Source organism: Cyprinodon tularosa, unplaced genomic scaffold (genome assembly GCF_016077235.1).
Source record: "Cyprinodon tularosa strain WSP-4 unplaced genomic scaffold, ASM1607723v1 ctg742, whole genome shotgun sequence".
Taxonomy (NCBI): domain Eukaryota; kingdom Metazoa; phylum Chordata; class Actinopteri; order Cyprinodontiformes; family Cyprinodontidae; genus Cyprinodon; species Cyprinodon tularosa.
The window spans coordinates 143,472-158,112 of NW_024039499.1; the positions used below are offsets into that span (position 1 = coordinate 143,472).

General features: G+C 38.3%; 1 protein-coding gene across 1 annotated transcript in view; it reads right to left on the reverse strand.

Annotated features, from left to right (window-relative positions):
• Positions 1-14,641, reverse strand: part of LOC119773100 (MAM domain-containing glycosylphosphatidylinositol anchor protein 2-like) — a gene marked incomplete at its 3' end in the record, with an annotated part of 241,120 nt that overhangs the window by 125,510 nt on the left and 100,969 nt on the right. Inside the window, exon 3 of the mRNA XM_038269918.1 lies at positions 1,678-1,852. Within this exon, the coding sequence (XP_038125846.1) occupies positions 1,678-1,852 (175 nt within the window). The remainder of the gene's footprint in view (positions 1-1,677; positions 1,853-14,641) is intronic.

Sequence of the window (14,641 nt, forward strand, 5' to 3'; positions counted from 1 at the left end):
CTCTACCAATAATGAGGGCATCTGAAATACAGACGCGTTTGAGGACCAAGGTTTACCAAAGTTTGAAACAGTTACATATCTTTCATTTCTATTCATACCATGCTTAAGATTGGCATTTTCTCCAGATTCACTATTTAAATCGATTCCGAAGTATCATATTACAATAATACTTAGGTGTAACTCTGTAAGGGTAGACAGGGAAAAAAGTACAGTTACAGTAATACATTGATATATACAGATATTGCATCATGTATCAATATTGCAATGTTTCCCTTTAAATGTTGATAGGAATTATTTATCATTCTTTATTATTTATAATAAGGAATCCTAATTGACAATATCAAATACACAAGACTGACAATTTTTTTTCTTTTCGTTTTTTTTTTCCTCCCAGCTAGTAAACATTTTATAGTAGGATAAAATGTACTGATTTTATTTTGTGCAGTAATAAACACTAAACATCCTAATGTAACTTTTTTGTTTTAAAATTAAACGAATGTGATCCGGATACAGATATCTTTTAAACATGTTCAGCTGCTGACATGAAAATATTCTCCATACTCCAGGTTACTATCAGAATCTCACAGTGGCATGTTTCTTGTTTTTCAAACCAAAGGCAAAACTGTATGAAATGAATTAAACATAGCAATTTTCCACAAGTACAGACCTGTGTTCTATCACCTACATTCAAGTGAATACAAGTTTTACTGGAAACAACATACGTAAAATATATCATTGCTCCAGTGCCTCTTCCTTCCCTCTATCTCTAACATATTTGGCAGCAAATTAAGCTCTGAGCTTTCATCAAAGACACATGATTATTTTCCAAGCAGTTTGGTATAAAAACTTAGAACAAGAATCTCTGTGGAGGAAGAGAAGAAGCGGTGAAAGATTAGGGAGGAAGCTCAGAGATGTTTTTAAAGATGAGGCATATGATTTGAAATGGATACAAGGAGAATTTCTTAAAGCTGAGATGGTTAAAGCATTTTTTTATTGCAGATAATTATAGCTCGCCTACATATTTCTTGTTGTGTATATACTCTTGGGTTTGGCTGTCTCTGAACAAACAGCCAAAGAAGATAGGTTTGCGTGAGATGAGGCGACCTCTCCATAGTCTTAGCTGTTAAGGTGAAATAGGTGAATGGATGCCAGATCAATAAAACAATATCCACAAATCACTGTTTTGTTTAGCAAATGCTGATGAAACCATTTGGTTTTCCATAAAGATATGAAATTGAAATGTCACATATGGCCAGGGTTTGATCAATATCCTAAGTAATGCTATAGGGTCTTTGTTGATGTCCTCACCCTGAATATATACTCTTTCATTTTATATTGAAACAAAACACTACGCAGCCATAATCTAAAATTGTTAATCTGATAAAAGTGCTTCCAATCTTGATGTTTATTTACTGCTAATAGGGGCACTTTGTGTTTAACATGAACATGATTTAAAGGTCGCAGCAACTAAGTATGAGCACCTAACCTATTCCTTCTCTTCTGAGATCCTCGTAACCCAAAATAAATGGTAAAAAAGTTATTTTTTTTAGAGTTAAGCACATATAACCAAATGCACCTGGCATTAAAATATCTTTACATGTTTTAAATAATGACTTGCATTTTGGCATAAAATACAGAGACTAAAGTAGACAAGCAGCCGCAGAAATCAGAACTTACAATATACGTCCACTCGGATGGACTTGATAGCTGGAGAACCAAGGCCATTCTCCGCCTTGCAGTAATAACGACCCCCCTGTGTCCTCTGAATCTTTGCAATGTGCAATGTATCGTTGAACACACTGGAGTCCTGGAAGCGATCTGACACGCTGCCAGCTGTCTTCGTCCATCGGATCTGAGAGGGAAAAGAGCAACAGAAATCATTTCCAAAATCTATTTGAAGTACTTATCTTCTGTTACAGAGGTTAAGTAGTTCATCAAGGACACAAATGAAATTTTGGGTAAACAAATGAGACCTAGAAAATTATTTTAAACCTTTTTTTTTTTCAAGTTTTGATTGTATTACTTGATGATGGTAAGGCCACGCAAGTAAAAAAAAGTTCACAATATAATATATACAGATCAAGGATCTAAGAGAACACCTATAACTTGTACCTCGGTTATATTATGTTTTAGTACTTTTTTTGCAATGTTTTGTTTGATGCAAAGAAATGTAGAAATATTGCAAAATGACTTCCCTTAAAATTTAACAAAAGATCAGTTTTGTCTCAATATGATTTAATTTATCAGCTCTAGTAACTGTTGCCTGGATACATCTAAATTGAGGTGTAATTCAAACTTGTCAAATTACACATTATTACACACACACACACACACACACACACACACACACACACACACACACACACACACACACACACACACACACACACACACACACACACACACACACAAGAAAACACTTGAAAAGGATTTATTTTGTTGTTTTCTTTTATTTATCGGCTACATTTTAAACAATTGAAAATGCTTTAGGGGAGTAAAAAAACTGGGAATAGCCAAATCAGAAGCAGCTTAGTGGGTCTGACCACCACAGCTTCATCAATGTTAACATGATGAAGAGCAACTAATATCCCAATCAGTTAAAAAATGCAGCATTGCTCTTGAAAATGGTGTATTCTGACACCCATCCACCCAATGATGGTTTTATGTTGATGAAACTTCACCAAGCTAGTTGTTGCTAGCTGACCAAGCAGGCAGTCAGACACCCTAAGGAAGACAAGTCACTGTCTGGGATCTGCCAATGGGGGTGCAGGACAAACCCACTGATGATGACTGGTCAACACGGACATTCAGGTTCAAAGTGTTATCATGAAATTCAAAAGGCAATGGGGGAAAACATTTTTATGATATAAAACCTGACTTTTTGATGGCAGATTTTTAAAGAAAAACTGCAATGACTAAAAAAATAAATATATTATTGGGATACATTTTCAAATGTAATACAATTTTTTATTATTATAAAATAAATTCATAGTAATGCTCTGAAAATTTTAGCTGCATTGGATTATTTCACATTTTCATTGCCACATTTAAAATATTTATGTATTATTTATTCGAGTAGATCTTGATTTCATACAAATTTTTAGATTTATTTAAATTTTGAGCCTTTTGGCTTTCCATACAGCTATGGATTTAGGCAGCACTTTGCCCACACTACATCCAATATTCATTATTAAAAATAAGCAAGGATATGGTAAAAACTAACCTTGCCAGTGAGTTCCATTCTCACGGTATCTGTGCATTCAAAAACACAAAAGTTAATCTCATCCAGTCCCGCTTTTACCTTTCAAAACAGAATCCAAATGGGCCAACTAATCACATTGCATTGTCATGTCTAAGGGCGGGATATAGAGCTGTGATAAAGGCAGAAGCTGCAAAACCCACAAACGAATCATAATAAGCAGGGCAGCCAAGGAGGACATATGCACAGCTGCTGCCATCACATCGGTTTTGTCAGAATTCAGAATTTAACCTTTAAAAGAGAAACAGCATGAGCATAAAAGCCTAAACTGTTGTGGGTTATCATAGTGTCTGCTCCTGTGTAATTTGTTTGGCTCTTTCCTCACTCCAAGCAAATACAATCATAGAAGTCCCAAATTGATACAGTAATATGTAACACTAAATCTGAATGCTACACATGATCAGTCTGGCTGTGTTTTCTCCAACCCTAATAAAAACTTGAGACAGAAACAAAGGCTGAAACAAAAACTTAAAGATTGGCTGTATTCTTAATCTTAACCTTTCAAAACTTAATCTTATAAGACCTTGTATGACCATATGATGTTGTCTTGGTCAGCTAAGTGTATTGCATACAATATAACTTTGTACATCCCCAGAAGTTCACAATGAATAGATTAAAATATGCTGGAAGAATATGTATGGTATAGCTTTTCTAAAAAAAAAAAACTGCTTGGCTTTTGACAAGGAGCACAAGTGCTCCCAAACGAAGCAAAAAAAAACAAAAACAAAAAAAAAGGAGCAGCAAACAAAAAATGAGGGGTATTATGGATTTTATTGAATAGCACAATTTTATTTTTAAATGTAAATGAACATGGGTAATAATTTGTGTTTAGTCATTTTTCGAATTTGAGCTTACAGTCACAAACATCGAATTACATGACTGCTGTTGGGAGCTGGAGAAATTCCATCTTTCTCCAGCAGAGTCCGCCGTGGATCCTCCTGAGTGAGCCTTCTGCACAGCTGCAGCCCATCAGATCTTTAGAGGATCCACTACTTAAGCTGTCTTCAGACCTTGCCTCAACGCCGCAGTGTTGATCCAGTTGGTCAGCGCCTAAGCCTAGACTCTCAGTGAATCTTTGTGACTTTTGAATCCAGCCTGGATTCTAACCCTTGTCTATGTCTTCCAGGAAACCAGTTTCTCCTCTGTGGAGCTCAGGAAGAGCTAACCTGCCGAGCCTACCCTCAGAGCCAAACCTGAAGAACCTCAGTGAACTTCCATGCAGCTCAGGACTAAGAGCTGGAAAACTCAAAGCCAAGGTCTGCTCAAAAATAGAAGTAAGACGCTGAAGCAGCTTGCGGACTCTGCTGATAAACTCCTCTCCAGATCCAACAGTGACCCTCTCAAAGCTATCTACAAGAACCTTCAAGGTACAATCTGTAACAATCAAGAAAGCAAGCTCCAAAGTGCAACGCTAACTGAACTGTCTCTTACGCAGACTCCGGTGAACCAGTTTCCAGGCCCGAACCAGAACCAGTCATATCAGTGTTCTTGTGACCAAATAAACTTTTTAAACCTTTACTCCTGTGTCCGTCTAGTGGTGTTCTGCATAATTGGGTCACTCTCCGTGCACCCATCATGACAACTGCCCTTTGCAATATAAGGTTGTCCTCAAACTAAAGGCAAAAGTTGGATCCAAAATCATTTAAACCAATAACAGTGTTAGTCATTTTGCTTAAAATCATTAAAAAACAAAATACTAAAGGCTTTTCTTGTTTGCCGACATCTCCCATTAGAAAAAAAAATACAGATTGCTTATCCTCATCTACATAATCATTTATAGAGGAATTACCTTAACCGTTGCTTTCCTAAGATTTTTTTTTCTCTTACAGATAATACAGCTATCAGAACGAATGATGTTAAAAAAGATAATGTTCAGACTTCATAGGTCAATGCGTCATGCTGCACGGTTGCTAAGCAACCAAAGTTATGCTGAGGTGAGCGTGCAGGACTGCTACTTAGGGCTAGACTGTCCTAGTCGCAGCTTATCACTACTAGCCTTAATTTTCAGAGCGTCTTTGCTAATGTTCAATGAAGACACAGAGGAGTCTCTCTCCTCCATCTGACTGCAGAAGTGGGCTGAAGTTGCAGTGTTTTGCAGGAGGGAGGGGCTCGCTCGCTCACTACTTGCTGAAGACACTAAACTCCGAGCTTTTAGTGCATGTGTAGTCACCAAAGTCTCCAACAAGACAGGAAATGGTTTCTAGATTTTGTCACTAGTCATTTAAACACATCAAAAAACAAATGTGAGAAATTGCTAAATATACTGACTTTACACAGTACTGTCCTGCCTCAGTGAACTGATGGCAGTCCGGCGCAGGGTTTTATAGCGCTTCCTTCATGATTATCTGGCAGGGAGGAGGAAAATGTGTTTAAAAAACTGTTTCTGTGGCCATTATGCTAATTAAAATTAAGAGTATCGGCACATTTTCATTGTATCTCTAAACATTTTAACATAAGCGTTGAGGTGGGAGCTTTTGTTTAAGCTTGCTCTCTGCTATAATGAGGTTGATGTGTTTAAAAACACAATTTCAACGACTGTTATGCTCATCTACTGTAAGTTAGGGTATCGGCAGGTTGGGTTCTCTCTCTGCTGGAATTTCAGGGAGCCTGCCTTCCATTATGATGAGAACAGTAAATCCGAGCTTACACCGTATGATTATTTTGTCAGTCGTGCAAGAATTTTTCGATCGAGCCGACTTTCAGCCTGATCGTGCGTTGTGTAGAGTACAGGGGGTAACGAGGGGTGATCAGCCTCTCACGACCACCTGATCAGGACTTGTGAGGTTGGGGGAAAATCAGACATGTTTGATTTTCAGTCGGTCGTCATGGTGCAAACAAAAATTCCTCTTCTTCCTCTCAGATGAAAACACAAAGGCATGGCGAGGATGCGAGTGAAATTAGGTTCTTTCTTTAATATTGACAGACCATAGTAGCCACGTTTGCTCAGCCATGTCTTCGTCCAGATACGTCGTCACTTTTTCTTTTTAAGGCTTTCAGCACTAAATTGCACAAATTGCCAAGGCAGCACGTTTCTTTCTAGTGAGCTTCATATTCCTCTTCTATTCGTTTGGCTTCTAGATAGATGAGTCCCAGTAGTGCCATCTCACTCCGAAGTTAAGTCCGATGTTGTTTTTAGACGTACAGTGTGAGCAGGTAGATTGCATCAGAGCGTCGGGTCACACAGTGTGAGAATATACATCGTGAGCTGTGAACTCAAACTATTGTGACAAACTGGTTGTCGCTGCCAGAAATCTGTAAGGTAAATGAGATGTCTCCTAACCAGATCCTTAAGTATTCTTGCCATACAAATTTAAACATTTTACTTTTTGGAACTGGTTTCCGTTAGATATCTATTCGTCTTTTAAAAAAAAAAAAAAAACTAAGTTAAATCCTGCCTGACTTATTTTAGGAGGGGAGAAATCTGCACATGCACGAACAAGTGTTGCTATTTTTTTCCCCCCTATTTGCACAAATTTATTTGGGAGCGAATGCAAATAAAACACTTGCCCTGTACAGCCCTGCCTTGTTAAGATTTGTACAAAACATTTACTTTTTTTTTTTTTATCAAAATCTTGTTTTGTTACTCAGATGTTGACAGCAACCTGACACCATTGCTAGTTTTGATTTGTGAGCTATATTTTAATAAACATAATCATATGTATAAAACAATAAAAATTTCAATTTAAACATTTCGTCTCTTACAGTACAGCATCCAGCCAATTCTTATTTTTTTATCTCTTTTAAACTCCAGCTAAAATTTTCTTGTTGATTTTTTTTCTTTTTTTTTCCGGATGTGTTTGTCTTTTTTTGTCGTGTGATTTATTCCAAGTACACAGTCTATTGTGAAACAATCAAGCTGTGCACATAAAAAAAGGAGTTCAACAAACTTTGTCTTATATTGGAAATAAACAAATAAGGTACATATTGATAAATTAAAGATTATTTGAGATCCATAAAAATATTTTTTTCTATCCAAAGATAAACCCAACTGAGACCGTTCTTGTACAGATAGTAAACTGCTGTCTAAAGTATGCACATTTTCTTCATACAACATGACAGAAACAACTTCTATTAAACTCAAATCTAAAGACGGAAAGCTTGTCTATTTAACCATCTTTACTGCCTTGTTTTAACAGGAGTGGTAAAACCTATCTAATAAAACAAAATGTTATGGTTCTGATGTGGAATAACTTAAAGGAAAGGGCCGGTTTGACTACTACGGATCCTCGTCTAATATTTTCCAATGTCTACTGTTTCACACCAGATCTACCTCAGCATGGCCTTCTCAACATGACTACCTTTCACTAACTGATGGGACCCAGTTAGCCTATGGCACTGAGGTGTAATGAAAGGTGAAATAGTGTTACTCTCCAACATGAGGTTGTAATTGACTCTCAATCATCTTCTTCTCCTGTCCTCATTAAAGCTTACAGCATGAGCAGGTACTGTGACAACTCTGGCCTGGGGGCCAACACAGCAAGAACCACCAAGCATAGAGCTGCACTCGATCCCTCTCAGAAAATAAGGCACAGATGGACTGGCTTTGCCTGCAGAGCCTCACATTTCTCTGTCCAGGCAGGGGAAGCTCTGAATTAGAATCCAATATCTTCACACTGTATGGTGATAGCATCATCTTGGATGCTGATAACATCCTATTTTACAGAGATAGCATCAGATGGAACAGGGATATCATGGCATGCAGGGATGGGGATTGGGTCTTATCAGAGAGACTGCTGCTCTGTTGTACTTGCTGGGGGGGTGGGGGTTTAGGGGGAGGAGGTGGGTTATCCATGGTATAGGCTTGAGGATAGAGGATGATGAGCAGAGGAATGCACACACACTGCTTATTTTATGATTCCAAAGTTTCAGATTCTCTGACTTGTTTGCAGTGTTTTTGCTTGAAGCAGTTAAAATAGATTGACTTTTAACAAAATTCAAAAGCTGTGTCTGTCTTTGTTTTTCCACATATCAAACTATTTCACAAAAAAAATGCTGTAAGTTGTCACACTTCTTGTAGGTCATTTCATAGTGTACTCACAAGGTCATATGCATTGAACAAACATGACAACCCTGAACAGACTAGGTTAGTCACAATGATTATCTGAGCAATACAAGGTTGTCAGTTTTGCATTGGTAATATCTAGTAGTCCAAGGAAGGAATAAATATTATCATGCTCATCCGTTGTTCCTTAATAGAAGCAAAAGATGGTGTGTTCTCAAAAATGACATACCGTATTGCTGAAAAGAAATTATGTTGGCTTAAGGATTTAAGAAGGCAATGCATCACCACTGCTCACTACAGCATTGTGCTATAAAACCTTGACCAGTTTGAGTGGCAGTACTAGTCATAATTCTATGTCTGACTAGTAAACTTTTTAGACGTGACCTTTTTTAGCAAAGGTTTTAGGTCACCACACCAAATCAATAAATTGTAATGTGCCAGTCACTCTCATTGTTGCATATGTATAAAGTTTAGTATTGAGAAACTTGACTCGTATGCAAAGTACTGACCTCAACCTTTGATATGAATTACAGAGGAGTCTGACCAGGCACTTCCCTAAACCCATGTTTACAGGATGTTAAAGTGTCATTATGGAAACAGGGGTCCATCAACAAATCAGACCCGATAAAGCAGAGGTCTGCAACCTTTACCGTTCAAAGAGACATATTTACATTCAGTCCAGCTAAAAAAAAAAAAAAAAACTCATTTAGACCTGCAAACATGACTTTTGTAAGGAGAAAAGATTTTCCCATTTTTTAAATAATAATCACACCATTTAAAATTAAAAAATTAAAGAAAAGCTTGTGAAAAGAGATTAAATACTACATTTTCAACAGGTTGTTGAAATCTTGGGAAAATTCTTTGGGGGAAAAAAAAATCCCAACTTAAAAAATATGAAAAAAAATTGTTTTATTTAGATATATATATAGTCAATAGAGAAAATTCTAACCAGTATTTGTTAGTGTATCTATTTTACCAAAGATTAGCCAGCTCTTCATCATTTTTAGTCATAGTGATGAAGAGCCATTGTTGAGTGTCTAAAGAGCCACTGGTGGCTTCAGAGCCACAGATTGCAGACCATTGCTATAGCATAAGGGTGTATTTACACCATAAAAGTCTATATATATATATATATATATATATATATATATATATATATATATATATATATATATATATACACTCACCGGCCACTTTATTAGGTACACCTGTCCAACTGCTCGTTAACACTTAATTTCTAAGCAGCCAATCACATGGCGGCAACTCAGTGCATTTAGGCATGTAGACATGGTCAAGACAATCTTCTGCAGTTCAAAACGAGCATCAGTATGGGGAAGAAAGGTGATTTGAGTGACTTTGAACGTGGCATGATTGTTGGTGCCAGAAGGGCTGGTCTGAGTATTTCAGAAACTGCTGATCTACTGGGATTTTCACGCACAACCATCTCTAGGGTTTACAGAGAATGGTCCGAAAAAGAAAAAACATCCAGTGAGCGGCAGTTCTGTGGGCGGAAATGCCTTGTTGATGCCAGAGGAGAATGGCTAGACTGGTTCGAGCTGATAGAAGGGCAACAGTGACTCAAATAACCACCCGTTACAACCAAGGTGGGCAGAAGAGCATCTCTGAACGCACAGTACGTCGAACTTTGAGGCAGATGGGCTACAGCAGCAGAAGACCACACCGGGTGCCACTCCTTTCAGCTAAGAACAGGAAACTGAGGCTACAAGATGCACAAGCTCATCGAAATTGGACAATGGAAGATTGGAAAAACGTTGCCTGGTCTCGATTTCTGCTGCGACATTCGGATGGTAGGGTCCGAATTTGGCGTCTACAACATGAAAGCATGGATCCATCCTGCCTTGTATCAACGGTTCAGGCTGGTGGTGGTGGTGTCATGGTGTGGGGAATATTTTCTTGGCACTCTTTGGGCCCCTTGGTACCAATTGAGCATTGTTGCAACGCCACAGCCTACCTGAGTATTGTTGCTGACCATGACCGTCCCTTTATGACCACAATGTACCCAACTTCTGATGGCTACTTTCAGCAGGATAATGCGCCATGTCATAAAGCTGGAATCATCTCAGACTGGTTTCTTGAACATGACGATGAGTTCACTGTACTCAAATGGCCTCCACAGTCACCAGATCTTAATCCAATAGAGCATCTTTGGGATGTGGTGGAACAGGAGATTCGCCTCATGGATGTGCAGCCGACAAATCTGCGGCAACTGTGTGATGCCATAATGTCAATATGGACCAAACTCCCTGAGGAATGCTTCCAGCACCTTGTTGAATCTATGCCACGAAGAATTGAGGCAGTTCTGAAGGCAAAAGGGGGTCCAACCCGTTACTAGCATGGGGTACCTAATAAAGTGGCCAGTGAGTGTATATTTTGGTGAGGTTTGCTTTCAAATTATACTCTTTGAAAGTAAGCTAAACCAAATGACTTGGAGCAAAGATCTTGAAATACAGGAATGCTATCACAGAAGGCATGTATGCATCACACATCCAATGTATTTGTGCTGTTATTACATCTTCAAAATACTAACGAGTTTCAGAATCAACTTATTTAGGTTCTATCAGGTTTAAAAATTATATATTTTTATTTGGAGAATCAATTGACAACTGAGATATATTTCTGTATTATATTTATGGCAATGGTGGTACAAGTACAAAGAGACATTTTTTTGTAGTTGGATCGGAATAAGGATTGTTTGATAACACACAGACAAAAAAAAAAAAACTCTGCTGAGTCTGTTCTGAAGTGGATCAATACCACCTCAAAAGTGGTTCTTGGTCTTGTTGTTTGGACAAGAAACAGAGTTTGCTTAAAAGTATTCAAACCTGCATAAAATGTACTACCTCTGGCTAAACACGGCAGACATGAATTCACCCAAAGAATGTCATCATTTGCTTGTAAAAGTGGACAGACAGAAAGTTTTGCAGATATAGTCTCTACTGTATGTTCAAAGCACTCACCCTTTCAGATGAGACAGTTAGAGACAGCACTAAATGGAAAAGTCCAAATTCAGCATGTGATCAATGCTAAAAAAAATCCACTGATGGAGAATGTGTGGCATTAATAAAGCACTTTGGGAAATGATGAGTTTAATAAAATAAACACTAAAACTACATAATTTACAGACATAAGGGAAAGGTTTTAAATTCTGTCTCATTCTTTCACAGTGTGCTAAATTTTGGTCATGCAAATGAAAAGCAAGCATTTTGTGTTGATGTCAGCAGAATCCCGTATTCTCTAAGCTTATAGCCTCAGTCGTTTCCTTTCCCTTTTGTGCAAAGAGCTTTGAGTTTTAGGAAAATGCTGTATCAATAAGTGCATTGTCAGAGTGACGCTAAGAAGTGAGTGTTCAAAAAAAGCTTTATATTCTCAGAAAAGAGAGCGTCCCTATTTGTTCACAGGGACAGTGGACCACATTATTGGATGAGCTTTCAGCTCTCGGTATACCCAGAGGCAATTTTTAAGCCTTCAGTCCTATGACATTTTACATCTAAGCACCTCAGCCCACAGGGGGGATTCTTGAAGTGTGTGTAGTGAATACAGTTTGACCCTCTCCAGTTTCCTTAGTGCAATGCAAATACTCTTCAGCAGGGAAGTGCTAGCAGATTTGAGCATTATAATAATTGCTACTCCTGACACTAAAAGCCTAGCTACATTTATTTTGCGTTTTGTGCTACTCAGCTCTTATTATGCAGCTGCAATTACGTCCTTATGAATAAGTCAACCTGCAAATGATGCACAACCCTGTAAATGCTCTATTGTAGAAATAAACCTCTATGTGGAGATTGCTCACACACATTACAGCCTGGAAATTCAAATACAAGGTGCATCATCTATTTGCGAAATCAAAGAAATATATTTGCATGAAGATTTTTTTAACACACATGCAAAAGCATGACATAGTTTAAGGCAGAGGAGCAAAAGCAGTGAATCCCTATTAAATGAGCCATCCAAACTGATGGATTAACATTTGCTTACATGGAAAAGGGAGAATTGTCTAGCTATGTATCTAACTGAAAAATCCCAGCAGTGTTTGAGACCACACATGCTGCGAAGCCGCAGCAAGCGCAAATTAAAATGCGCCCAGTCTCTGTTGTTATGCGGGGATCATATGCTGGAGCACGCGTCCTCGGTGAAGCTCCCGTTACGCCTGCTGTGACGTTTCCCTCTCTCCAACTATGGACAGGCTTCTAATTGCTTGCCATCTTTTTTTCCTTTAGGCACCATTGGTGGTCTGTGCCTTCTCTGTGGTGCAGACAAGTGTGGCTGAGCATGACAATCAAGTGATCAAAAGAACCAACAAGAGGTTCAGATTCTGAACTGTGAGCGCATTTTCTCTCCAGGTCTATATCAGGAAATCTTGCCCCTCATAACAATGGGATGATCAAATCAAACAAGACAAATGCTTGATGCATTGATGACAGAAGGAGAACAAAAAAAGAAACAGAATGTGGAATTAAAAACTCTAAGATGTTCATTAAATTACATGATGTCTATGGTAATCAATGAGAATGCACCATCTGTTGAGTGCACCAGCACTGTGGGTAAATGTTAGGTGAAGCACCAAAACAATGCACATTTCCCAATTGGTGTGTATCAAACGTCACGGGGCCTGGGGTCAGCTTATTTGTACTTGCCGACCCATGGAGGTTGGAGTGGAATCTAGAGGGCGAATAATTGAAACAAAAAAAAAAAAGAGTGTTTGCAATGTGGTGTTGGAGCCTGGTACTCAAACAAAGTAGTGTGGACATAATGGACGCTGGCCAAGGGAGAGGAGACAGGGGCAGATGGCTTTATCATCAGGGACTCTTTGATGTCTGTTCATAGCATCAAAGACAATGAATAAATCTGGAGAAGAGTGACCATGAAAGCATGAAATGATAAAGCTGTCCACATTTGGTTTTCTAATGCGGAGTCACAGTAGGTGAAACAGTGATACAGAAAATGTCACAGTCAACGGATAAAAGATCTTATTTATTTTGAGTAAAATGTTATTTAGTTTTGCGTAAGTATGTCTTGGGTTTTTTATACTTCAGTTAATTTTAATTATAAAGAAAAAAACATCTCTGCTTTCTTTCAGTTTGGCTTTATGCCTTTTTCTTTACTGGTTTTTCTTTGCTCTGTCAGTTTATTATTAATTGTCAATATTTTCTTATTTTTTGCAAATTCACTGTCTTTTCTTTGTCACGGCTCTCTTTCCTTTTATCACTCATCCATACACCCAATGACCATCTCATTATTGTATATATACCAGCAGTGTAACAGGAATGTGGCAAATATGATGTCATGAGAAGGAAAAATAACTCCCACATCGACTTCCCATGCATTTAAAAGAGTAGCATATACCGTATTTTCACGACCATAAGGCGCACCGGACTAAAAGGCGCAGTCTCAGTTATGTGTGCCATTTCTGTATTTAACACACACATAAGGTGCACCGGACTATAGGGCGCGTTTTTTATATACAGGTACATGTCCTCTCAGGTGGATTTTCCCACTTAAAAACATATTAAAACTACTTTATTCCCACTGATCACAGCAAATATAGCTGCAAGGTGTATTTATTACAAAGTATTATTCAAACCTGGGAACTGGCGGTGAGAGACACATCGCTGATGACACAGGGCTGTGATTACTCCTCTGATACAATTTATTGACACATAAATTAACTTAAAACATAGGCAGGATAATAATCTGGATGAACTGACTGCAATGATTAAATTTTCAGGTGGACTTTCTCACTTAAAAAGATTTAGATTATTTAGATGAAAAAACACCTGCCGAGGTGAGCCCGGATGCGCCGCGGCCCAGAGGCTGCTGTTGAATTAAGTTTTCAGGTAGAAAAATAGAGCGGGAGCAAAACTGAGTATGATTGTGCTTTATTCAAGTATTTATTACAGAGTATTAATCAAACCCATCAAAGTCATCATCCTCTGTTTCTGAATTAAACAGCTGCGCTAAATCCGACATGCCAGTTTCCCCTTCTTCTTCGTTTATTGACGCATAAATTAACTTAAAACATAGGCAGGATAATAATCTGGATGAACTGACTACAATGATTAAATTTTCAGGTGGACTTTCTCACTTAAAAAGATTTAGATGAAAAAACACCTGCCGAGGTGAGCCCGGATGCGCCGCGGCCCACAGGCTGCTGTTGAATTAAGTTTTCAGGTAGAAAAATAGAGCGGGAGCAAAACTGAGTATGATTGTGCTTTATTCAAGTATTTATTACAGAGTATTAATCAAACCCCTCAAAGTCCTCATCCTCTGTTTCTGAATTAAACAGCTCGCTAAATCCGACATGCCAGTTTCCCCTTCTTCTTCGCTGTCAGAGTCACTTTCCGTGCCGGGCGGCTCCTTGG